Raw genomic sequence first — 26,102 nt, forward strand, 5'->3', positions numbered from 1 at the left:
GGAGAAATTTGGGATGCTTTAAAAGACCTTGGCAAGAATAAGGCCCCAGGGCCCGATAGCTTTATAGCAGAGTTTTTCATTAAATTCTGGAAGTTCTTGAAGGCAGATTTTGCAAGATTCTTTGCTGAATTTTATGATAATGGCAAACTGAACTCGTGTATTAAGGAGACTTTTATATGTCTTGTTCCGAAAAAAGACAAAGTGGAGAAAGTAAAAGACTTCCGTCCCATTAGCCTTACGACGACTACTTATAAGATTTTGGCAAAAGTGCTGGCAGAAAGGCTTAATAAGGTTATCTCTTCTACCATCTCTAGTAATCAAAGTGCTTTTTTAAGTGGAAGGCAGATTCTTGATCCTATTCTCATTGAATGATTATAGAAGTAGAAAGAAGAAAGGGTGGATTTTGAAACTCGATATGGAAAAAGCATTTGATAAAGTTGATTGGGCATTTCTTTCAGATGTCCTCAAACAGAAAGGCTTTGGCAAAAAGTGGATTAATTGGATAAACGGTTGTATTAGAGGCAATATCTTTTTGGTTTTCATTAATGGGAGACCGAGAGGGAGAATTAAGGCTTCAAGAGGGTTGAGGCAAGGAGATCCCCTTTCTCCTTTCCTATTCTTATTGATAAGCGATGTGCTTAGTAGTTTTTTGGACAACATTTACCAAAAAGGAGTGTTCGAAGGTTTTGTAGTGGGAAGGGATTCAATTCACATCTCCCACTTGCAATTTGCTGATGACACATTATTGTTTTGTAAAGATGATGATGAGATGCTTAAGATCCTATTTGAAGCCATTAAAGCTTTTGAGTGGTTGTCCGGCCTTAAAGTGAATTGGGAAAAATCATCTTTGAGTGGCATAAATATGGAAGACCAAAGGGTTGTGCAGGTTGCAAATTCTTTTTGTTGCAAAGCTGAACGTCTTCCTATTTGGGCCTGCCGTTAGGAGGAAATCCCAAGCTCTTTTTGGGCTCTAGTTCAAGAAAGAATTTCTAAGAAACTTGATCGTTGGAAAAAGTATCACTTATCAAAAGGTGGAAGAGCGACTTTATGTCAATATGTACTTGAGAGCATTCCCCTTTATTACTTATCTATTTTTCAAGTCCTAGTGAGAGTTAGTAAACAAATTGAGCAAAAGATGCGTTCCTTTTTGTGGGGCGACTCTTCGAAAGGGTCCTTGAGACATTTGGTGAGATGGGATATTGCCTCCCTCTCGCGGGAAGCAGGTGGTTTAGGCATTGGTTGTATTCTTAAGCGCAATAATGCTCTTTTATCCAAATGGGGATGGAGGTTCAGCTTGGAGACAGAAGCTTTATGGCGTAGGGTGGTGGCCAACTTATACGGTTCTGACCGTTTTAATTGGAATGCGATACTTAAACTTCATGGTTCGGGTCGTAGTCCTTGGAATAATATCATCAAACAGTGGCTTTAGGTGGAGAAATCCTCTTTTTTCAAAGTTGGCAATGGTCGGAGAACTCTCTTCTGGCATTATTTATGGATTGGAGTCTCTCTCTTAAAGGATAGATTTCCTTCTATTTACAGCATTTCGGCTTCTCCTCTTATTTCGGTTTCGGAAGATTGGGATAGTGAGTCCTCTTCATGGAATATTGTAACTCGAAGGGCATTGAAAGATGAGGAGATTTTGGAGCTTTCGGAGCTTCTTTCTTGCATTTCTTCAGTTACTATTTCAGAAAATGATGATGTTCGTTGTTGGAGTTTGGAAAAGTCGGGCCTCTTCTCTGTTTCTTCTCTGTGCAAGTCTCAAATAGCTGATTTGCGGGTTTCAAAAGCTCTTCTACTCTCTCTTTGGAGTTCGGGCAGCCCAAAACGAGTTAATATGTTAATTTGGATTCTATTATATGGCAAAGTCAATACAGCAGATATTTTGCAGAGAAAGTCTCCTAAGATGGCTTTACAGCCATCCATTTGCTTTTTATGTGCAGAAAATGAAGAAAGCTTAAATCATGTCTTCTTGTTCTGCCCATATGCTGCTGTTTGTTGGAATCTTTTTCTCCAGATGTTCCAATTAGTATGGGTGTGGGATCGTGAGGCTGCTAATAATATTTTTCAGATTCTACATGGTGTTGGGTTGGCACCTAAAGCTAATCTACTTTGGATTAATGGATTTAAGGCTATCATCTCAGAATTCTGGTTCGAGAGAAATCAAAGGATTTTTGAAGATTCTTGTCGCCCGCCATTGGAATGCTTCAACATTGCCAAATTCAAAGCTTCTCAATGGTGTGCTCTTTCCGATCTGTTCTCTTCGTATTCTCCTAGTATGATTTGTAAGAATTGGGAGGCCTTTATTTCTCCTTTGTAGTCTTGTCTTATGTTTTATTTTCTATTTCTTGCTTTCTCTATCCCTCCTTCGGGAGTTTATATATTTGAACAGTTTTGTTCCTTTTCATATATCAATGAAAAGTTCGTATCTTGTAAAAAAAAAGTGTATAATACTGCTGAAGAGGTGTCTTGGAGTTTGTTTTCAAATTGGTGTGTGCTTTGCTGACAAAATGAGGAACATCAGAAGCATATATTGTTCTGTTGCCAATTCAGTAGGTGAGGTTGGAGTGAAGTTATAAATTTGATAAACTTCACTAGTTCCTCAATGCTACACAATGCAAGATCTGGTAGTTGTCTCATGATATTATTTGAAATGCATGTAACTTTGATTGGACGGTTAAGATAAAAAATTCAATTCTCATGGAGTAAACTTTTGATAATGAAAAAATATATCAACGTACTTCCTTATTTGCAATTAATTATTTATTTATTTTTTTGTTGTTGTTGTCGTGGTCTCAGCCAAGAGGTCTTTTGATATCATGTCTTTAACTTGTCATTTCCGTTTAAGAATTGAATATTTGTTTTTTGTTTCTGTGGTAATTTTTTAGTGGCAGAAACCCAATGTTTGGATCAACAGAATTACATTGGTTGTCTAAGGGACGTGACCTTCGCTTGTCAAAAGTTTCAGTTGCTGCAGATTATCCAGATTCAGTTCCAGATTCATCAAGTTACTTGACTAACCAAGGTTATCATCCTCTTGAAGATCTAAAAGTTTGCAAAAGAGCACGGGACACTGAACTCACTGCAGCAGAAGTAGCAAGGACAGCTGTGGAGGTTTGGATTGATGCACTAGGTGTTTCTTCTTGATTATATTCAAGTTTTTAGATAAAATAGAAGTGATCTGACATGTGGTTAATGGAAAATATTGTATGCTATGGAGATAACATTAGGGTAGAATTGAGTGTGGTTTCACCTAATGACCTGTCCAGTCATACTTTTCTTTTTTTATCCCTTTTTCCCTATATTAGGTCAATAGCAACGCTTTGCTATTATTTCCTGGAACTGTGCACAGTGAACCACACGAACAAGTATCTTGGGATGAGTTTCAATATGTTATCGACGATTATGGAGGTTTTTTATTTCTTCTCAATATTTATTGACTTTCTCTTGTTAATGGTTTGTCATTTGTGATGGATGAGCGCATACTGTAGCTTAGTTACTGAATAAATCTTGGTAACATTTTGTTCTTTACAGATTTGTATTTTGAAATTTTTGACAATGTGAACATGTTAGAAGATCGTGGAGCACACAATCCTGTGGTAAGGATCTACATATTTTAGATTTATTATTGGAATGAATCAATAAAGGTCCAAGTTAATTGTTTTATATCTACATATTTCATTATTATCAAATGCTTTTGGAGACCTCCTATTTTCTTTATGTCCTGAAGTTTCTCTACTTCTTTCCTCCTTACCTCAACATTGTAGAGAGATTTATGGTATTTATTTAACTTCTTCACCCTCAGAATGCTTTGATTGGAATGGACATGCAAATGTATGAGAGTAGGAGGATAGTTGGAGATTATAATGCGCCAGATAGTGGCAATGGTGATGTTGTTCCTTTTGATTATGACTATATTGAGGTAAATATCTAGTTGTCTAGTTTCGGTTCAGAGTTTTCTGATTTTCTTTTTCCTTATCTTTCCCAATTCATTTATATTCTGGAGTTAATGTAGCCACTTCTCTCTTGGTCTTATAGGTAGTGGAAACTGATTTGTCTGATATTCCAGTTGACTGGGGAGTTCCAGATGTTTCTAGCTTGGTTCATCCTGTATATTTTGCCAAGTGCTTGAATAAGGTGATTGCCACCGATAAGCTGTTACTTTATTATTATTATAGCATGTACAATATGTACTACATACAGAGAACTGTAGAGTGACAAAAAAGTTCTCTACCTGGTCAGTAAAGCCAAAAGAGAGTAATTACAAAAAATGTATCGATTAAAAGCTCAAACAGACAAAAAATAAAAGACTATATCACCTCACATGATCCCTCGTTTTCTCCATGTCTTTGAACACTCTTCTATTCCTCTATCCAAACTGTCCAAAAAATGTTGTATTAGCACTGAACCAAAGTGTCTTCTTTCTAGTGGTTGAATGGTTGAAGTTTGACCATTAAGGATTTGAACAATAGAAGCCTTTGCTTCGTTTCTTGTTAAAAAAAAAAAAAAAAGAGAAGCCTTTGCTGAATTACTCTGGACCAGCTCGAATAAAAAACCTCCAGCAGCTTAAACCATAAAGAAGCGACAAAATGGCAGTGACAAAATAGATGATTGGCATCCTCCTGGTTACTCCTGCATAAAGAGCTCTTGCTTGGGCTAAGGATAGTGGGGCTTGTCCATAGAGTTGAGACTTCTAGGTGGTTAATGAGTCTGTCAGGATCCCAAATCCAAGAACCTAACAAGATAACTATATTGCAATTCAAAAGAGTAATTACAATATCGATAGTCTTTCGAGAGGGCTATCTCTCTCCCAAGAACTCTCTCAAGTTCCTTACACAAAACTATTCTCCAAGATATCCTTCTCCTCTCCCTACTACCCTTATTTATAAGGACTCACCCTAACTAATTAGCATACTTTTTACCATACTACCCCTTCATACTAACAAACTAATATTCCCCTATACTCCTAAAGGACTCTCACAGAATCCTTGCATTTAGGCACCTTGAGTTTTCGAAAGATCTTAGCAAACAAGTATGGGAGCACATGCAAGACTTTTTTTTTTAACAAGAAACAAACTCTTCATTGATCGATGAAAAGGAGAAATATTCAGAGATACAAACTCCAAAAGGAGTGAAAAAAGAACAGAAAGAAACAAAAACTAGAAATGACAATAAAGACAGCAAGAACATCACTAAGGGGAGTTATAAAGGCCTCCCAATCCATACAAATCATACTTGGAGAATAATTATGATGTAGTTAAGTAGCTCTTCATAGCTTTTCTCGTTTATTAGCTACTGTTATAGCTTTTATTTTAATAGCTTTACTTTTACTGCACAGTAACAATAGTTACTCATGTAATTTTTAAGCTTGAAACCTCTATAAATAGGTTTCAGCCTTTTAGTGAAAGGGCATTGAATCATTTCTTAAAAAACCTTGTGAAGTGCTGCATCAAATTAGAGAATAGATTGGAGAGAGCACACCATTGCGAGGCTTTATACTTTGCTGTAGAAAAACAATCCACATAGGATCTGTGCTTGCCTTAAAAAACCCGCTGTGTTATGAAAACGGGCACCACAATAGAGCTGTAGAATCTTTCATACCATAATTATGAGATGATGACTTTACACCCATTAAGCCATAGAAGATTAGCTTTGTTATGGAAATGGACACCACAATAGAGCTGTATAATATTATTTGAGGTCTCCAAGTTCGAAACCCGGAGATGTACAAAGAGAAGAAGAGAGCCCAACAATCAGCTGCGTAAGGAGAAGAAGACATGCTGTTGAAACTCACCACTAGCAACACACAATAAACAAATCGTAGGCTGTAGAAACATAAAGGGCAACTTCGTTTGGAGAATTTATGATGTATTGACTTTGCCTGTGAGAAGAATACAAGTCAAAAGGTTGACCATTTTTGGACTATTCAAGTTAAGAGTACACATCCTTATGATAAAGAGAGGAAACAGCCCCAATCTTTCCTAAAGAACTGACGGTGAAAGCACCCGAGTTCTCCAAACTCCAAAACCGAACATCCTCTGTCTCATAAAGTGAAATCAAAGAAAGTAAGTACAAAAGATTGCTAACTCAACAATCTCTTCATTTTTCAATGAACGTCTGGTGAGAATTCGCCAATTAAACACACCTCTGTCCCACGCATCATCAACCAAGAGAGAAGGGGCCAAGGAAATTCTATAAATAGTGGGGAATCTGTCTTCAACAAAGCATCTCCGACCTATAGATGATGCAAAAAATGAACTCTTTTACCATTACAACCTTTGAAATGAGAATAAGAGGCCACCTACTGCCAAGATTTAGAAATGCTAGACCAATGGCTTCTCCCTGAGCCGTTCTGCTTGGGCAAAGTACTCCACCCCTCGCAATCAGAACCATAGATGCTAGCCACCACCATATGTCAAAGAGCAAATTGCTCCATGCCAAACCTCCATCCCCATCTGGATAAGAGAGCTCTATTCCTTTTGGAGAGATTTCCAATACCTAGGCCACTTTCATCACGAGAAAGAGTGATTAAATCCCACCAAACTAAATGATTCCCGGAACCTTTTGATGAGTCTCCCAACAAGAAAGAGCGCATACGCTTTTCCAACTTTTTGCAAATTCGTGCTGGCATTTGAAAAGAGAAAAGAAAAGTAATATAAGGGAAGATTCCCTAGAACAGATGACATAAAGTCAATATCCCACCCCTCGATAAATGATAACGCTTCGATCAAGCTTGTGAGAAATCTTATCTTGAATGGGACACCAAAATTCATGATGTTTAGGATTTCCTCCAAGAGACGATCCTAAATAAATAATCAGAAGTTTTTAAGCCGTACACCCATGGCCTTGAGCAACTTGCTGCACCCTTAGAAAATCGATATTGACACCACTAAAGATGACTTTTCCCAATTAACTTTCAGCCCCAAAAGCCATTCAAAGTCTTTGATTGTTTCGGACAACAAGGATATTGATAGTATAGTGTCTTCGTCTTTACTAAACAAAATAGTATAATCGGCAAACTGTAAATTGGAGATATGTACCAAGTCTCTACCTACTGTAAAGCCCTCAAAAAGACCTTTGGAATAGATATTATCCAATAAACTACCCAGGACATCACTCACAAGGAGAAAAAGGAAGGGAGAGTGGATCACCTTGCCTTAAACTCCTGGAAGTGCGGATTCTGCCCCCAGGTCTACCATTAATAAAGATAGAAAACTTGGTATCCCGTGAAGTCACCTCTCACGCACCTTATCAGTAAATCCTTGCATGTCACTGAATTCTTTCTCTATAATCCGTCAGCCCATATACATTAGTTACAAAAATACCCTGCATATGAGAGAGAGCAAGAAATAGTTAAGGAAAATAATCATTGAAGGACTTCTTGCACTTGCATTTTGCTTTCATCCCATAATGTGAGAATTGAATTCCTCCTGATCTTCCAATAGAATCAAATATGAGCCAACCAACATCATTGGAGCTCCAAATAGATTTGATGATTTTCTCATCTAACTGCTGCAACTTCGTTTCTTGAAGTAAAACAATATCAGGACAGTGCTTCAAAAGAAATTTCTTGATCTTCAACCGTTTCTTATAAGCATGGATACCAGAAACATTCCTTGACAGAATTGTCATTGGGAAATAAGAACCGGCGCTAATGTTAAGCCAAAGTTCTTGAAGTAAGGAGGAGCAGAGGTAGTAGATCTACATTAGAGGGATGATCTGAAATTACCTGCAAGGATTTATCTTCCGAAGAGAGGAGGTTGTCTTGCGAAAGCCTTGAATCAAGGAGAGGAGACTTGTTATTCAGGCCAAATAGATTAATAAAGTCTTTCCCGAATGAGATGGCCTTTGAGTGAGCAAGGACATCTAACTATTTTTCAGCTAGAGGAGTGACGTCTGGACTACTGATGTTAACATTAAGCTCCTCCTCATCTTCTGATAAAACAACGTTACTCGGAGATGGATTTGCCACAATCCTAGTAGAATGAATCAAGCTAGATTTTAGAGTAGGGTCGGGCCCAACAGAATCAGAATCTTTGGTGTCCATGACGTGTGCCTTCTCATAGTCGGTAATGAGGTTCGTTATAGGAATATCAATTAATTCCTTCGAAACTGCATCTTTAGAGGAAACGAAAATGCCTTTGAGAATATGAGAGAGGAAATGACTGAGTAAATTTCCTGGAGGATTTTCCAAGTGGCAAACGAGTTCTAACGTATGGAAAATTCGAATTAATGGGTGCTGCAGGATTCAGGGAATGAATAAAGGCAAAATATTAGGTACCAGCTTTATTCTCTTAGTTCGAGACTTTTCCTTTTCCATGGTCGTTGGGATTTCTAGCCCAAATGAATACGACAAATCCGCTTCCTTATCTGCCTCGAATAAGGGCTCCCTTCGGGCGCTATTAATAGGGGAGAGAAAATGGTCTGACGGTTTAGTTCTCATCATGTTGCAGAATTGAGCGACATCCATGGAGTTTTCGAGTGACTGCAAGTCGGAGTTGGTGAAGGACTAATGATGAGGATTTACACGACTTAACCCGACAAGCCGGACGACATAGTCACCTAGCTTAGCATCACTTATTTTGATCGAAGTTGGAAGAAAGCCACATCTATTCGATTTAACGTGTATGAAAGCTGTCGTGCAATCTATGAGGGACTGCAAATAGGAGTTGGTGAAGGACTGACGATGAGGATTTTTTTTTTTGATAAGAAACAAACAAGATGAATTCCATTAAAAAAAGAGAGCCTAAAGACAGAGGGTTGAGAAAACCCTCCACAAAGAAATATACAATCACAGCTTTCCAATCCCGTATAATCATTTGAAGACTGTAATTACAAAAAACCTTCTTGTAGATGGAAGCTCACCAAGAAACTGTATGCTATATATTCAACAAAGAGAATCCACCAAGGATTTCTTATCTTCAAAAAGTCTACTATTCCTTTCTCTCCACAAAAGCCAAAGTAATGCTCTAGCCGCACAATTCCATAGGACAAAAGCTGTAGAAAATCAAGCCGTAAATGAAGTTTTTTCCTTATTAGAATTTACATTATGTCTTTGTATATTCTGTAATTTTATTGTTTTCCTTATAGGTTTAGATTAATTCCTTATTTGTTGAAAGGTCTTCTTGTATATTTACCCCTAAATGGGTTGTAATGAGTATAAGAAAAATATAACCCTTCTCACAAAACTACATGGTATCAGAGCTAGAAAAACCCTAGAATCTGAAAAACCCTAGCCGCCAGAATCTAAAAAAAAACCCTAGCCGTCGCTTCTGCTGCAGATCCCAGCCGCAGCTCTCGTCTCAGGCGCCGTCACAATCTGAAAAAAACCCTAGCCGCCGCTTCCGCTGCAGATCCCAGCCGCAACTCTCGTCTCAGGCGCCATCACCCCATCACAGATCTCGTCGCACGTCGCAGCTCCGGTCGTCGCACGTTGCAGCTCCGGTCGTCGCTCGTCGCAGCTTCGGTCTTTCGCAGAAGCCTGCCTCTCTGCTGCTGTGTCCACCGCTGCCGCCGAGCTTTCCGCCGCCGCCGTCGAGCTCTCCGCCGCCGCGCCGCCGCCGCTACTACCCGTACTTTATTCCGAATCACAGCTCCTTACACCTTTTTTTTTTTGTAATTGCAGGTTCAGAATCACAAATTAACGTCTCGTCCTTTTCCGAAAGCAACAATAATCTGATAACATGTCACAAACTCAATGGCCACAATTACCTTCAGTGGTCCCAATCGGTGATGATGTTCATGTATGGTCGTGGACGGGAAGACTATATCATCGGTAAAGTGGAATCACCCAAACTCGATGATTCAACATTTCGCAAATGGAGGGCTGAAAATAATCAAGTCATGAGCTGGTTAATAAATTCCATGACCACTGAAATTGGTGAGAATTTTCTCCTATTTTCTACTGCCAAAGAAATTTGGGATGCTGCTGAGGATACATTTTCTAATAAAGAAAACACTGCTGAGCTATTCCAGATAGAGACTACTCTCCAAGACATTAAACAAGGTGATTCAACGGTTACAGCGTACTACTCCAATTTATCTCGTTACTAGCAACAACTAGATTTATTTGAAACTTATGAATGGAAATGTTCTGATGATCGTATCCTCTTTCGAAAATTTGTGGAGACAAAAAGGATCTTCAAATTTTTGATGGGTCTGAATAAATCACTTGATGAAGTTCGTGGTCGCATTCTTGGTACTAAGCCATTACCGAGTCTTCGAGAAGTCTTCTTCGAAGTCCGTAGGGAGGAAAGTCGAAAGCAAGTCATGTTGGGACAAACCGAACATCCTCCTACTCAAAATGGATCTGCGCTAATTTCCCAACGAGATCATCCTAATGATCCAATCGCTCTTGCTGCTCGGGGGAATCTATATGACGATAACCGCCCGCGCAAAGGGCGACCATGGTGTGATCTTTGTCATAAAGTGGGACATCTCAAAGAAACCTGTTGGAAATTACATGGAAAACCAGCGAACTGGAAGCCGAACACTACCAAATCAGAGCGAGAAACTCGAGGCAATGCTGTTGTCTCTGAAACTTCTAACCAACAACCACATACCAAAGAGTTGTTGGACATGCTACAACAACTATTGAACAGAACAACTCCACCAACAACAGTAAGTGGTTCTGGGAATGTACAACAAGGTAACCAAAATTCTCGTGCTCTCCACACTCAAACTCTTCCATCTGAATGGATAGTGGATTCAGGAGCATCGGATCATATGACAGGTGATAGATCCTTATTCTCATCATTTTCAATTTATACGGGTAACCTGTCTGTTCGAATTTCTAATGGTACACCTGTTCAAGTCACTGGAATTGGGAGTATTCAGATATGAAGCTCCATAACTCTTGCATCAGTATTGTTTGTGCCCACATTAGAGTATAATCTATTGTCTGTGAGTAAGTTGAATCAAGACTTGAACTGCGAAACTAAATTCCTTGCAAATTCTTGTATTTTTCAGGACTTGGGATCGGGGAAGATGATTGGCAATGCTGAATTATGTGCGGGATTGTATCTTCTTAAAGCAACGAGTCCTCCACCAACAAAGAAATGCAATGAACTTGTAGTTTAGTCTAATCGTGAGTCTGCTTATGTTTAGGGTTTCTGAGTCCTTAAATCATAAAGATAATCTTGTCATGATGTTGCACTATCGTTTTGGTCATCCCAACTTTGTTTATCTTGAACGATTGTTTCCTTCATTTCTCAATAAAAAGAGTCAATTTTTCAAGTGTGAGATTTGTCAACTCTCCAAACATACTCGTGCTTGTTATTCACCTCACATTTATCTTCCATCTAAGCCTTTCTCCCTTATCCATGGAGATATTTGGGGACCTTCAAGGGTAAAAAATATCAATGGGGCACGTTGGTTTCTTCTCTTTGTTGATGATCACACACGTTTGAGTTGGACATTCCTTATGAAAGAAAAATCTGAAACAAGCCACTTATTCACCGTTTTCCATAAAATGATCCAAACTCAGTTTCAAGTCAATATAAAAATACTTAAAACTTCTTCTGGGGGGACATTGAAAAAGGTTCTGTGAATCATCTTGTAAGATGGAATATTGCATCTTTAAATCAAGAAGATGGCGGATTGGGTATTGGCAACCTTACTTCAAGGAATAATGCTTTGTTGGCTAAATGGGGTTGAAGATTCAATGTGGAGCCCTCTGCCTTATGGAGACAAGTAGTGGCCAGTATATATGGAACCGACAATTTTGGTTGGTTCGCTTTTGGAACAAGACTGGAAGCAATCGTAGCCCTTGGTTTACAATTCAAAAACAGTGGCGCCTAGTGGAGAAACATTGTATCTTCAAAGTTAGAAATGGTGAGCGTATTCTTTTTTGGCACCATCGATGGTTAGGGGACTCAATACTAAAATAACGGTTTCCTGTTTTATTTCGAGTTTCTTCTGCCCCTTTTATCTCCGTCCGTGAGGCTTGGGATTCATGCTCTTCTTCTTGGAGAATTGAAACAAGAAGAAATCTTAAAGATGAAGAATTTGATGATTATTTAGTACTCTTATCAAGTTTAAATTCAATTATCTTGCAAGAGGAGGAAGATCAGTTGACGTGGAATTTGGAACCTTCAGGGTCCTTTTCGGTTGCTTCTTTATGCAAGCCTAGAAAGGCTTCTTCCTTGATGACCAATGATCAATGCTATAGGCTATGGCGGACGGGTTGCCCAAAAAGGGTTAATATCCTTTCTTGGATTCTTATTAATGGAAAAGTCAACACAGCAAAAGTTCTTCAAAAAAAATTATCACATATGCATTTGCAACCATCCATTTGTGTGCTGTGTGTCACGGTCGTACATTTTTCAACCGTGCGGCGCCATGATCTAAGCTAGACCATGGCCAGCCTTACGAGGAACTCTAGCTCCAATCCACTTTTCACGCCCTTTCGTGGCTTCGTCGGACCTTAGGCGAGGTTCTTTCTTCCTCGACCGAGTTTCACTTACAGCGGAATTCTCCCTTGACTCGGCAATGCACGTCGCCCGTACGTGCATTTAAACTCTAACGCGACTCTAGCCGGCTTGCCTCTACACTAGGCCAAGTCCCACGGCTCTACCTTGCCTCTACTCTAGGCCAAGGTCTTCTGAACGCGACGTCGCAACTTGTTTTCAACCATCTTGGTTCTCGGTCACTCGATCGTCCTGCTCCTACGATGAGCCAGGACCTTACCGGGATGAGTTCTGACCTATAACGAGGCCAGAACGAGCTTAAAACGCCAACCGGGTACAACCGGGACATTCCTGCCGCTTAACTATGTCGGAACTAGCTTATCGGGCCCATCGGACGCCTCTAAGACCATTCCTGCCGAGAAACTATTCAATAACGGGCTAAACGGCCTTACCGGGTACTGCCGGGATGATTCCTGCCGACTTCCGGACAAGGAATGACTAAACTTGGCAACCGGGATGAGTCTTGCCACTTACCGGGCTAAGACTAGCTTTTTCTCACTTTACCGGGTGCCCACCGGTACTTTAGGATGTCACCCCGAGCGTCGGGATGTCATCGGGCTTCACTGCTCACTTGGGCACGCATACCGAGAACCGACCCATGTGCTTGTCTTAATGATCGGGACCTTCCGGACATCCAGCCATCCGGACACTATCGTGGCACGACGACTCTTGCGCTCGTGCCGTGTCGTTTGAGCATACCGTACCGCATAGGGACCCCCGTGGTGCAACCTCCGACACATGGACCGAGGCGCAATGCCGGCACACCCGTGCCGCCCGACACTGTCCTCGAGTTTTCTATCCTCGACGGAAGTCGCCCAAGACACTCGTCTTGTAGACGCTCGCCCTCGCCATGACACACGCATGTGCCATGGGGTGGCTCACTTAGGCCCTGACATGGCCCAGGGGTGGTGGAGAGCCAACACCATGCCTCCCCCTAAGGTACATTCTAAGGCAAACTTGACTTGGCAGGCATGAACGTCGAAAGTGGCGAGGAGTCACTCGCCAACGTAGAGTGCACGTTTGAACTCCGATTGACACGAAACTTGGCGTGCTTACATATCTCACTAATATGCATCTAACTTTAAAGCCGCTCGTCCAAACTCTTGACAGAACCCCAACTTCTAGGGTCGTGGCCCGGGGCCCCAACTGGCCCCCGTTGAGCTTGTCACCGACACCACTGACGTCGCCTTCGCTTTGCATTCTGCATATGCCTTCTCTAGGCATTCTTGAGCACATCCATATGGTGTGATAGGTGATGCACCATCCTCCTTGGTCGCATCACGGCACTTCACTCTCGGCCCTTGACATGGCCCGATGGGCGACATATGCTTGTCGCTGACACTTGCACACTACGTGGGCGTCACAACCTACTCTCTACTAGTATGGTTGTGACACTGTGCATGGCAGATTATGAGTTTCAGGTGCACACCTTCTTTTCTTGTCCATATGCAGCAGATTGTTGGCTCTCCTTGCTCCATATGTTCAATATCTCTTGGGTAATGGATGCGGATGTTTCAAAGATTGTTACCCAGCTGATGTTCGGTCCTTTTTTACCTCCTAAAGCGAGCCTTATTTGGGTAAATGGTGTCAAAGCTATCATCTCGGAGATTTGGTTTGAGAGAAACCAAAGGATTTTTGAGGAAAAAAGAAGACCTTCGGTGGAGTGCTTCAGCTTGGCTAAGTTTAAAGCATCTCAATGGTGTGCTCTATCCAATCTTTTTGCTAATTATTCTCCAGACATGATATATGTTAATTGGGGGGCTTTCATTTTCCCTAGTTAGACATATACAGGATGATACTCTGTCTTTTTACTTTTGCTATTCTGGATTGTATCTTTTTATTTTATGTTTTTTCACTCCCTTGGGAGTTTGTATCTTTGAACATTTTATGTTCCTTTTCATCTATCAATGAAAAGTTTGTTTCTTGTTCAAAAAAAAAAAAAAAATACTTAAAACTGATAATGCTCGTGATTTCTTCAACTCTACCCTTGGTCCATATCTTCAATCTCATGGTATTGTTCACCAAAGCTCTTGTGTTGGCACACCTCAACAAAATGGTGTTGTTGAACGCAAAAATCGTCATCTTCTCGATGTAGCCCGTTCTCTCATGCTCACATCCCATGTTACAAAATCTTTCTGGGGTGAAGCTGTCCTAACTGCTACCTATCTTATAAACCGTTTGCCATCCGCATTCTCAAATTCAACACACCCTTACAAAGTTTACTCTCAATTTATCCTACATCCCATCTTGTGTCTCCATTACCATTAAAAATATTTGGGTGCACTGCGTTTGTTCATATATATCCTCAGCATCGTAGTAAGCTTGATGCACGATCCATAAAATGTATCTTTCTTGGATACTCGCTAAATAAGAAAGGATACAAGTGTTATCATCCTCCCACCCAACAATTCTTTCATACCATGGATGTCACCTTCTTTGAAAATCAACCATATTATCCCAATTCTGTCATTCAGGGGGAGAATTCTGTTCTTGAATCACAAAATTGGGATTGCATTCCTGACTTCTCTTTAAACCCATCCTTTGAGAGTTCTCTTGTACCCTCTTCTGATTCTGAGCCAATTACATTCTCTGAGAGTTCACCTGTACCTCATTCTGAGCCAACTCACGTATCTCCCTCTGAGGCTGAACTGCAAGTTTATTCGCGACGAACAAGACAACCTGAGAGAAACGAAATACAACCTACACAAGTTCAGCAAAGCCAAGATCTAAACCAAAATCTCAATGTCCCTGAAATAGCACATGAGACATCAGGAGATGATAGACCCATTGCTGTCAGGAAAGGTATTCGCTCATGTACCCAACATCCCATACGGTATCACTTGTCTTACACTAATCTGTCGCCGTATTTTAGAGCTTTTGTGACTTCACTAGATCAGGTTCAAACTCCCAACACAGTTCAAGAAGCCTTGCAGAAACCTGAATGGAAGGCTGCTACTCTAGAAGAATTGCAGGCTTTGGAAACAAATGGGACATGGATCCTTACAGACTTACCTCCAGGTAAGCGCACGGTTGGATGTAAATGGATTTTCTCAACCAAACACAAACCAGATGGCTGTATAGAACAATTCAAAGCTCGCCTGGTGGCTAAAGGCTTCACCCAAGCTTATGGGATTGACTATCAGGAAACTTTTGCTCCAGTTGCCAAACTAAACACTATTCGGGTACTTCTCTCCATTGCAACAAATCTAGATTGGCCATTGTTTCAACTTGATGTGAAGAATGCATTCCTAAATGGTGATTTAGTAGAGGAAGTGTACATGGACATACCTCCTGGATTTGAGGACAGATATACCAAGGGAAAGGTATGTAAACTCAGGAAGTCTCTGTATGGACTAAAACAGTCACCTCGGGCCTGGTTTGAAAAATTTACAAATGTGTTGAAACAAGACGGCTATACTCAGTGTCAATCCGATCATACCCTCTTTGTCAAGCACTTCTTACCAAGTAAGATCATTGTATTAATAGTATACGTTGATGATATAATACTTACAGGAAATGTCTCTGAAGAAATGGTTCGTCTAAAGCAACTTCTCTCGAAGAAATTTGAGATCAAAGACTTGGGACACCTAAGGTATTTCTTAGGTATGGAAGTAGCAAGATCTAGTAAAGGGATTTCTGTCACTCAACGAATGTACATGTTAGATCTCCTAATAGAGACCGGGATGAGTGGTTGTAAACCAACAGACACTCCTATGGATGCAAATTCAAAACTTGGAGTTAATCTTGAAGATGAACCAGTTGATCGAGGTAGATATCAACGCCTAGTTGGAAAGCTAATATACTTAACTCATACGCGACCAAACATTAGTTTTGCTGTTAGTGTGGTAAGTCAATTTCTGAACAAACCTTCAAAGGAGCATATGGAAGCTGTGTATAGAATATTGAGATATCTCAAACACGATCCTGGAAAAGGACTGATGTTCAGAAAAACCACAAACCGAGCTCTTGAAGTCTACACGGATGCAGATTGGGCTGGATCTCCTATTGACCGTAAGTCAACATCAGGATACTGTTCCTATGTATAGGGGAATCTAGTAACCTGGCGTAGTAAGAAACAGCAAGTTGTAGCTCGAAGTAGTGCTGAAGCTGAGTTTCAATCATTAGCCCATGGGATCTGTAAAGGAGTTTGGTTGAAACGTCTTCTCACTGAACTCAAGGTGAAGACAGAAGGTACTATAGAGGTATTGTGTGACAATCAATCTGCCATAGCCATTGCAAGAAATCCAATACATCATGATCGGATGAAACATGTCGAAATAGATCGTCACTTCATCAGCGAGAAGATTGAGACAAATACTATCAATCTGAGATATGTATCTTCCCAACAACAAGCTGCTGATATTTTAACTAAGGCATTGCATCGACCCAGCCTTAGTAGATTAATCTCAAAGCTTGGAATGACAAGCATATATCATCCAGCTTGAGGGGGCGTGTAGAAAATCAAGCCGTAAATTAAGTTTTTTCCTTATTAGAATTTACATTATGTCTCTGTATATTCTGTAATTTTATTGTTTTCCTTATAGGTTTAGATTAATTCCTTATTTGTTGAAAGGTCTTCTTGTATATTTACCCCTAAATGGGTTGTAATGAGTATAAGAAAAATATAACCCTTCTCACAAAACTACAAAAGCTTTACCCCGAAGGGCCCTTCCCTCGAAGTCTTCTGAAATAAACTCATCTATCTTTTGAGGGAGACAAAAAGACACTCCCAAAATGGAAGCAAAGTAAAACCACATTGAAGAAGCCACCTGACAATGGAGGAAAATATGATCTAACGTCTCAGAATCCTTGCAACATAACAAACATACCGAAGGTGAGAGGGTCCAGGTGGGAAGTTTACGCTGAAGTTTGTCGGCTGTATTAATCCCACGATAGAACATCGACCACAAAAACACTTTAACTTTCTTTGGAACCTTAAAGTTCCAAATCTGTAACAAAAGGAAGTATTCATCTTCGGAGGAGGGAAGTCAGGGCCAAAAAAGCTGATTTAGTTGAAAAAACCCCACTTGGATTCTCCTTCCACCACATTCTGTCTTGACCCTGCCCTAACAGCACTCCATCCAGCTTTTCAGTAAAAGTAGCCCAGCTATCTAGTTCTCTGTCGAAGAGGTTTCTTCTAAAGGCCAAATCCCACATTAGAGAAACAGGACTCCAACATTCTGGATCGATGCACCCTTCTTGTTGGACAACATAAACATCTCGGGAAAACCAAGGGGGCGGGATTCCACACTGACGAGGAGGATTTACACAACTTAACCCAACAAGCCGCACGACATAGTCACCTAGCTTAGCATCACTTATTTTGATCAAAGTTGGAAGAGAGCCACATCTGTTCGGTTTAACGTGTATGAAGGCAGTCGTGCAATCTATGAAGTGTTTTGGAGGAGATACTTACCAGACCACCGCAACGTTTGCCAATAGCTTCAAAGGTTCCTTTCCTCCAATACATCAAAGGTAAGTCAAGGATTTTGATCCAACCTCCATACCCGATCACTACATCTGCTCGACTGTGCTTTTCAGAATGTCATCTTTCGATCTTAACGAAAAATTCCCCAATCTTCATCTAGTGGCCAACTTGAGTAGCAATGTCCATCAACCTATCGTCTTCAAACTCGATTAAACCTTTGTCTGCCATAAAAGGATTAATAATACATCTCTATGAGAAGTAAGCTTGAACTGTAGTAGATAGCTTTCCAATCATCATGAGCACAACTTCGGGTAATTACGAAAGTCGCATCCCCAACACATTTTCAGAACTTCATCGGCCCTCTTGACCCAATGACTCGTTGGACCCTTCAGCGAATCTCTGAAGAATGTAGCATCTTTAGGGGTTTTGTTCGTTACTACCTCCTTAAAAGTCTCTTTCTAGTGTCGACCCCAGCCACCACCTCTACAGCATGGTGGAGCTTCCCTTGCTCTTTCTTGTAAGGCCCTTGGACTAGATTCTTCTCTACCACTGTACCTCGATCAGCCCCCATCTTACGATTCTTCTCCAATTGCATAGCCTAATCCTCTGCTATTCTGGCCGAAAAGGTTTTCAACATTGTTCCCTCTTGAGACTATTCTATGTTTTTGTCTTTTATTTTTTTCTCTCCCCTTTAGGAGTTTGTATTCTTGAACTTTTTCTCCTTTTCATATATCAATGAAAAGTTGTTTCTTGTTCTAAAAAAAGGTTTTCAACATTGTCCAAAGAGCTTGCCATCCCTCTGTCTTCATTCCTGCTGGAATTACAACGCTCTTTCTTCCTCCTGTTGATGGCCACACAACCCATTCCAGGGTGGGCTGGGTTTCTTTGGCTTTTGAACTTACAAATTGAAAATACTGCTTCCGATCATTTCCCCACTCTTTTATTTTAGAAGCTGGTGGTTTTTTCTGGGGTCCTCCATTTATTTTCTTTAACTCATGGCTGAAGAACAAAGACTGTTCGTTTCATTAAAGAAAAGTTAGCAGAAGATACTTCTGATGGGTGGGCTGGGTTTGCTCTTAATTCTAAATTGAGGAATCTGAAATTCTCTCTCAAACAGTGGAGTGCCAAGAATGAAAATCTGAAAAAGGAAAAAGAATCTCAGATCAATCAAGGATATTTCTTCCCTTGATGCATTGGAGGAGTGTTTCAGCTTATCAACAGTTGAAAGTGAGAAGAGGTGTTCCCTTCAAAACGTTTTGCTCAGGTTATATATTTAGGAAGAAAGGAACTTGATTCAGAAGTGTAAAGTGCATTGGTTTTGTTAAGTTTCATTCTTATTGAAACTGGGTGCTCAAAAAAGAAAAAAAAAAGATTGCTGATATTTGTTTTTTTGTTTAGTCTTTATACTTTATACTATTTTATTTCTTTTTAAGTGTTAATTCATGTTCATTGAATTTTTCACTAAATATTTCACAATTTTTATTGATCAAGTGCTAAAAACTTGTAGAATTAGATAGAATTATGTCCACTTGTAACATTGTTAACACGTTATAATTAGAGTTATTTAGTGGAGGAAAATATAATTCGTTTGACTGAAGGAGAGTATATAACAATTTAAATGGTAAGTAAAAGACTAACCTATGATTTCAATACACAACTAGACTAAATTTATGGTTGAACTAGTCAGTTGGTGACCCTGGTGACCCTCTGCAACAAAATTCTTGATCCACCATTGAATGTGTACCAGAATATTTGGTAATACTTGTAGTTGATATATTGATTAATGTGTTTGCATTGATGCCTTATGTTTTCTATTTACCTTAATCTCTTCTAAGCATAGCTCAACTAGTTAAGGCATAAAATAGCCTAGAAGTTCAAATCCCCACCCCACCCCACCCCACCCATTGTTGATGTATTTAACCAAAACATCATATCCTGCTCCTAGCAGCTATAGTTCATAATACATCCGTTAGTACTAGGAAGAGTTAACCCACTCTTTTCTTTGTTAAATGTTTGTTATCTATAGGTTATCAATATGGAATACGATAAAAAGATGAAGCATCCTTCAAATGGAGTTTCCATTTTGGGATGTCTCAGACCTGCATTTGCTGATGAAGAATCTTATATAAGAAGATTATTTTACTTTGAAGGAAGTGAAGGCTACACCACAGAATGGAAAGGTAACTTCCTTGTTATGATGAAAAAGCACTGGGAACTAGGATAACAAGTTCGTTCTGTTTCTGAACCATTCAGTTGAATGGTTGAGATAATTACGTGTAGGGATCTTGTAGAAGCACTTGCTAATCTCATTCCTATCTTTTTTTGTTCAACATGAATATGTTACTTTCGATTGGTATGATTGAAGATGTGGTAGAATTCCTTCCACCATATCCAAAAACTCTTTTCATTATCTACTTTTTCTTACTCTTATTTCATGTATCTGCTATCTAAGTGAAAACTCAAAACTTATTTTCTAGGCTAACCATCATTTAGTCCTTGAAGTTTACACAATCCTTTTAGTTTCAGCTCCAATGTTTTAAAAGTTCAATTCTGCTGCTTTTTTAAACTGAATTCCTGCATAATAATGCAAATAAAATTAAATAATAGAATGGTGATGTGAAATGTATTTTGTATGAGCTTATATTTTTAAGTGTTAAATATCCACTCCACTATAATATTGTCACAGAACACTTTATATCTCACCTAATTACAAAAAATTCACCTGGCCTGCATCATATCTCACTATGCGAATTTGCAAAATAATGGAGAAAAATGTTCGATCCTTTCTTTGGGGAGATTCTTTGAAAGGTTCAGTAAATCACTTAGTGAGGTGGGACATATCTTCTTTAGATCGAGAGGAAGGTGGCCTTGGCATAGGGAACTTTGCTAAAAGAAACCGAGCCTTGCTTGCCAAGTGGGGGTGGCGGTTCAGTGTTGAATCCTCAAGTTTGTGGAGGCTGGTGGTGGCTAGTATTCATGGCTTTGATTTTGGTGATTGGTTCACTTTGACTAAGTTGATAGGTTCAGGTAGAAGCCCTTGGAGGAATATATCTAAGGTATGGAAGCAAGTGGAATCATTTTTCCATTTAAAAATCGGGAATGGCAAAAGGTGTCTGTTTTGGCATCATCGATGGATGGGAGATTTTTTGCTTAAAGATAGATTTCCAGCCGTCTTTAGGATCTCTTCTTATCCGTCCACTGTAGTTGCGGATGCTTGGGATAACACTGGTTATTCTTGGAGGCTGCCAACTAGGCGTTCATTGAAGGATGATGAAGTCATTGAATTGGCAAATCTTTTATCCTTGCTTTCTTCAACCTCCATCACTGATTCAGAAGATCAACGAGTTTGGAGTTTAGAAGCCTCGGGTATATTTTCAGTTCGATCATTGAGCAAATTCCAGCATTCGGTTTCTAATTTTCCTAAGGAAGTACTACCTATTTTATGGAACTCTTTTTGTCCAAAGAGAGTTAATTTCATGGTTTGGATTCTTCTAATGGGCAAAGTTAACACTTCGGAGACATTACAAAAGAAAATGCCCAATTCTTTGATGCAGCCATCATGTTGTTTACTGTGCAAAGCAAGTGGGGAAACCCAAAGGCATGTCTTCTTCTCATGTAGCTATGCAGTGGTCCGTTGGAAAAAATTCCTATCTATGTTTGGAGTTTCATGGGTGTGGGATCTGGAGGTGCCTCAAATCATTTTTCAGCTTTTCAGTGGGCTGCAAGCAAGCTCTAAAACTAATATGCTTTGGGCTTTTGGAATAAAAGCTCTTCTTTCCGAATTATGGTTTGAGAGAAATCAACGAATATTTGAAGGCAAGAATCGATCTCCTATGGAGTGTTTCTCAATCGCCAAATTCAAAGCCTCCCAATGGTGTGTTCGTTCCGATCTCTTCTATTCTTATTCTCCTAGTATGCTTTGTATGAATTTGGAGGCTTTTATAATTCCCCTTTAAGGAGGTTTCTTTAAGTTTATGGTTTTTATTTCTTCTAATGCTTACTTTTATTTATTTCCTGTACCTTCACTCCTATGGGAGTTTGTATCTTTGAACAATTTTGTTCATTTTCATTTATCAATGAAAAGTTCGTATCTTGTTCAAAAAAAAGTATCTCACCATTCCCACCATCTTCTTCCTCAGGGGTCTGTATGTTATTTTTTTCCTCTGCTTTGCTCCAATTATCTTGGCACGACAAGAAATAACTTCATCAAACCACTCAAAATAATTGCATACTTTCCTTATCAGGGAATTGAACCAGAAAATATTAGTAGTGTTTTTTTCACAGAAAATCAAGTTAAAGCTTTACCGAATGGTTCCAGTTTTCACAACCAAAAATTGTTCAGCTGATATTTCAATTCATTCATGAACTCACAAGAGCATGTCTTTTCCTTTGATCGGGTGAGATCTGAAGATGACGGGGAGATGGTGAAATATGATATATCAAGGTAAGAAGGGGCGAGTGATATAAAGTGTCTTGTCATAGTACCTTACCGTGGGTATTTAATTTGATATGGCTGGTTGAGTTTAGATTGGATACGGGTGAGGTTAATATTTAATACTAAAAAATGCTAACTAACATCCTGACATTCTAATTTTTTCTTGAGAGATGGAGGGTACGTTTCCCTTTTGACTTTGGGAGATGTTGTTGGTTGGTTTGATCTAGCAACTTCCATCCTGAAGTGTTTTAGGTTTCCAAGGTTTTTTACTTCAAAGTTAGTTGCCAAGGACCTTTGCTTTCTTTATTTTTTCCACATGATTCCTAGTTAGGATATAGTCATCAGCCTACAGAATACATTTGCAATTTTACCATTAGTAGAATGTTTAACAAGTAAAGTAGGATCAATGTGGCATATAGGGCAACCTTTATTTTCAACAACATTTGAACATTTTTCAAACTTGGCTCTAATGATTGTTTAAGAAAATTAAGGGATCTCTTTGGTTTACAAACTTTTCTTTATTTTAGAAGTTACAAAATCAGTGGAAGTTTCCCTATCTCTTCTTTAGGATCCTCATTTAAAAGAAGATTTTATGAATATCTAATTGATAGAACTTTTGTGGCTGGAAGAAAAATTCTAGATGTATCCCTTATAGCAAATAAATTAATCGATGAATGGTTTAGAAAGAAGAAGGATGTAGTTATCAAGCTTGACTTGGAAAAGGCCTTTGGTAAACCTGGGACTTTGTAGAGTTGATTTTGTAAGCAAAAGGCTTTGGTGGTGAATCTTGGAGGTGATGGATTAGAGGCTGTATCTCTTCTACAAATTTCTCCATCATTATAAATGGCAAGTCCAAGGGAAAAATTTGCACTACGAGGGGGGTCATATGCAGCTAGATCCTCCCCCTCCTTTCCTTTTATTTTGGTTGCTGACTGTTTAAGTAGGATCTTATCTCTTGCAGCCTCAAAAAGGCTTATCGGGGGATGTTCATGTGCATAAAGATGAGTTCCAGATTAGCCGCTGATTGTCGGGCTCTTGTTTCTTGTGCCCGGGTTTTTGTATTCTTTTTCATTTATCTTAATGAAAAGTGCAGTTTCCTATCAAAAAACGATTAGCCGCCGATGACAAGATTTTATTTTCCTCCCATGAAGAGAGACATTGAGATTATATCTTTATGCATTAGATGCTTTGAAGAACTGTCGGGTCTTAATGTCAACCGTTGGAAATTTGAGTTTTTGGGTATTAACTGTGAAGGTAACCATTTTTCCCATTTTGCCAACCTGTTTGGGTGCAAAGTGAGCACATGGCCGAGCTCCTACTTGGGCTTTCCTCTACATGATAAACACCCATACTTCTTTTTGGCAGCCTGTCATTCAAAGAGTGGAGAGAAGACTTCATAATTGGAATTTAGAACCACTCCATGTGTCCAAAGGAGGGTAGAGTCATCCTTATTCAAGCAACCCCTGCAAATATTCCTATTTACTTTTTATCTCTTTCCCTAATACCAACCAAAGTCGCTGCTTCCATAGGGTGAATTTATATAAAATTTCTTTGGGCAGGTAACAAGGAAAATGATGGCTTTCATCTCCTTATATAGGATTTGGTGAAACTGCCCTCATCATCAGGAGGTCTGGCCATCATTTATTTAAAGGAAGCTCTGTGGAGGAAAAACATCATTTCAAAATACGAGTCCAAGAATTTTGATCTAAAAAAGCTGATGAGAAGTTCTTTTATTCAAAAAAGGGCATTGGAAATATATCCAGCGACAGGAGATCTTATTTTCTCAAATATTTGCTGCAAAGTGGGAAATGATCATACTACACTGTTTTGGACAGATTTTTGGATGGGTCAAAGACGACCCCTTTATCGACTTCCCTTCACTACATGCTTTATCTATAAAAAAAGATGCTTGATTTATGGGATGGAAAAAATAAGTTCTGGAATATGATTTTCATAGAAATCTCAAAGAGGAGGAATTTAGGAATAGGAAATTGAGGAATGGGCATCCTTATCAGCTCTTTTATATTCCTTTCTTCCTTTGGTAGGGCTGATGTTTGGTCTTGTAACCTAGAAAAACATGGTATCTTCTCAACAAAATTATTGACTCAAAGCCTTGCTTTGGGTTTGTTATCTTCTTCCGCTGACCTTCACAAATATATTTGCAAGGGCACATATCCCCCCAAAAAATCAAGTTTTTGATTTGGAAGCTAAGTCACTTGTGCCTCGACACATATGACAAGCTTCAAAGAAGAGCCCCTGGTTGTTAATTTCTCCAAGCTGGTGCTGTTCATGAAAAGCTGGAATTGAATCTCAATATCACATTTTTGTGGATTGTCCTTTCTCTGCATCCATTTGGAAGCATTTACTCGATATTTTTGGCTGGGCAGTGGTTTTGCCGGACAACGCAAGAAATTGGTTGTCTTTAATCTTCCTTCCACAGCCTTCCTAGCAGAAAAGAAAATCCTCTGGCTCCACCTCAACAGAGCATATATTTGGTTCATTTGGAGAGAGAATTTCGAGGATTTTTAAGGATAAGGAAAATTCTCCATGACGATTGATTCTGTATATTTTTTGGCTTTTTCGTGGTGTAAAAATTTTTCTCCTTAAAGTAACTATTGTTTGCATTTTCTTATATCCCATTGGAGAAGTTTTCATAACTTCATTAGACATGATTTAATCCTTTTGTATAATTTCATAAAATCAATTTCATTGTTTCCTATTGGGAAAAAAAATCCAATTGATAGAGGACTCCATCATTATTGATTGCCCAAGAGAAGATAATGTAAATGGTATTGAGTTTAGCAGCGGGTGCAGAGGTTTCTTGGTAATTTATACTAAATGTCAACCTAGGTTTGAATTTTTCTAATGCCACCATTTAAATTATGTTTAATGATGAAAATCCACTTACAACTTTGAGGTTGTTTTCCTATTGGAAGGTCATAGTTTCCCAGGTCTCATTCTTCTCTAAGGCCTAAATAAATAACTGCATGTATCCATTTAGGGCCCTTAAGAACGTCTTGAATATTGTTAAGGATTTCAATGTTATAGAATTATGTTTAGGATTATATATATATATATATATATTTATTTATTTATTTTAAGTAAGAAACAAGAATTTCATTGATGATATGAAATACAAAAGGCCGGCAAGTTACAAGAACGCCTTCCAATTAGCGATAAGGTCGTTTAGCTTGCAACTATTGAAAGGGGAGTAAAAACATTATATTTAGGATGATTAGTACAAGATCTTATAACTTTTTGTTTTGCAATAGCCAATAGGCAAGAATGATTATCTATATTTTAACATAAGGAATATCACAATCATTAGTTCTGTATGTAGGATCCATTCACATTTTATAATGACATACCTGGAATCTGTGCTTGCGGTTTTGAATCAGGGATAGATCTATGAGAAGTACTAGAAGGTTCTACATTTGCAGGGTTTTTATTTTTCCTTTGGTATAAACAGAAAGGTCACTGATTCATTACGCTGTGTGTATGTGGATATATATATCAGTGTTTTAGCTTCTAAGCATTATAGGCTTAGTGTTGATGGAGTTCTTCGTAGTCATGTAATCTTCGACCGCAGGTTTAGATGGTGAAGCCTTGAGCTTCGAGTCCAAAAGTGATAAAAGCAGCCAAAGATCAACTCTCTACAGGTTGGAGATAATGAGAATTGAGCTCTTCTCAGTGTATGGAGTTCAGGTCTGTATATCAGATTTCCTTTTTGTTCCTTCTTTGCTGTTGGGTAATTTGGGTCTCACATATCAATATT

General features: G+C 39.2%; 2 protein-coding genes across 3 annotated transcripts in view; both read left to right on the forward strand.

Moving 5' to 3' along the window:
- LOC111009215 (Pentatricopeptide repeat (PPR) superfamily protein) overlaps window positions 1–26,102 on the forward strand; it is a 41,574-nt gene that overhangs the window by 11,706 nt on the left and 3,766 nt on the right. For both annotated transcript variants that reach the window (XM_022282224.2, XM_022282223.2), the window contains exons 3-9: window positions 2,886–3,111; window positions 3,306–3,408; window positions 3,532–3,596; window positions 3,803–3,919; window positions 4,036–4,134; window positions 19,919–20,072; window positions 25,917–26,032. In XM_022282224.2, coding sequence (XP_022137916.1) covers window positions 2,886–3,111; window positions 3,306–3,408; window positions 3,532–3,596; window positions 3,803–3,919; window positions 4,036–4,134; window positions 19,919–20,072; window positions 25,917–26,032 — 880 coding nt within the window. The remainder of the gene's footprint in view (window positions 1–2,885; window positions 3,112–3,305; window positions 3,409–3,531; window positions 3,597–3,802; window positions 3,920–4,035; window positions 4,135–19,918; window positions 20,073–25,916; window positions 26,033–26,102) is intronic.
- On the forward strand, window positions 10,010–11,086 carry LOC111009216 (uncharacterized). Its single transcript, XM_022282226.2, has 2 exons — window positions 10,010–10,729; window positions 10,966–11,086. Exons 1-2 carry the CDS (start codon window positions 10,150–10,152, stop codon window positions 10,998–11,000), a joined length of 615 nt encoding a protein of 204 aa, XP_022137918.2. The 5' UTR covers window positions 10,010–10,149; the 3' UTR covers window positions 11,001–11,086.

The sequence above is a fragment of the Momordica charantia genome, assembly GCF_013281855.1.
Source record: "Momordica charantia cultivar OHB3-1 chromosome 5 unlocalized genomic scaffold, Mcharantia_2.0 BLBB01000005.1, whole genome shotgun sequence".
NCBI classification, from domain to species: Eukaryota; Viridiplantae; Streptophyta; class Magnoliopsida; order Cucurbitales; family Cucurbitaceae; genus Momordica; species Momordica charantia.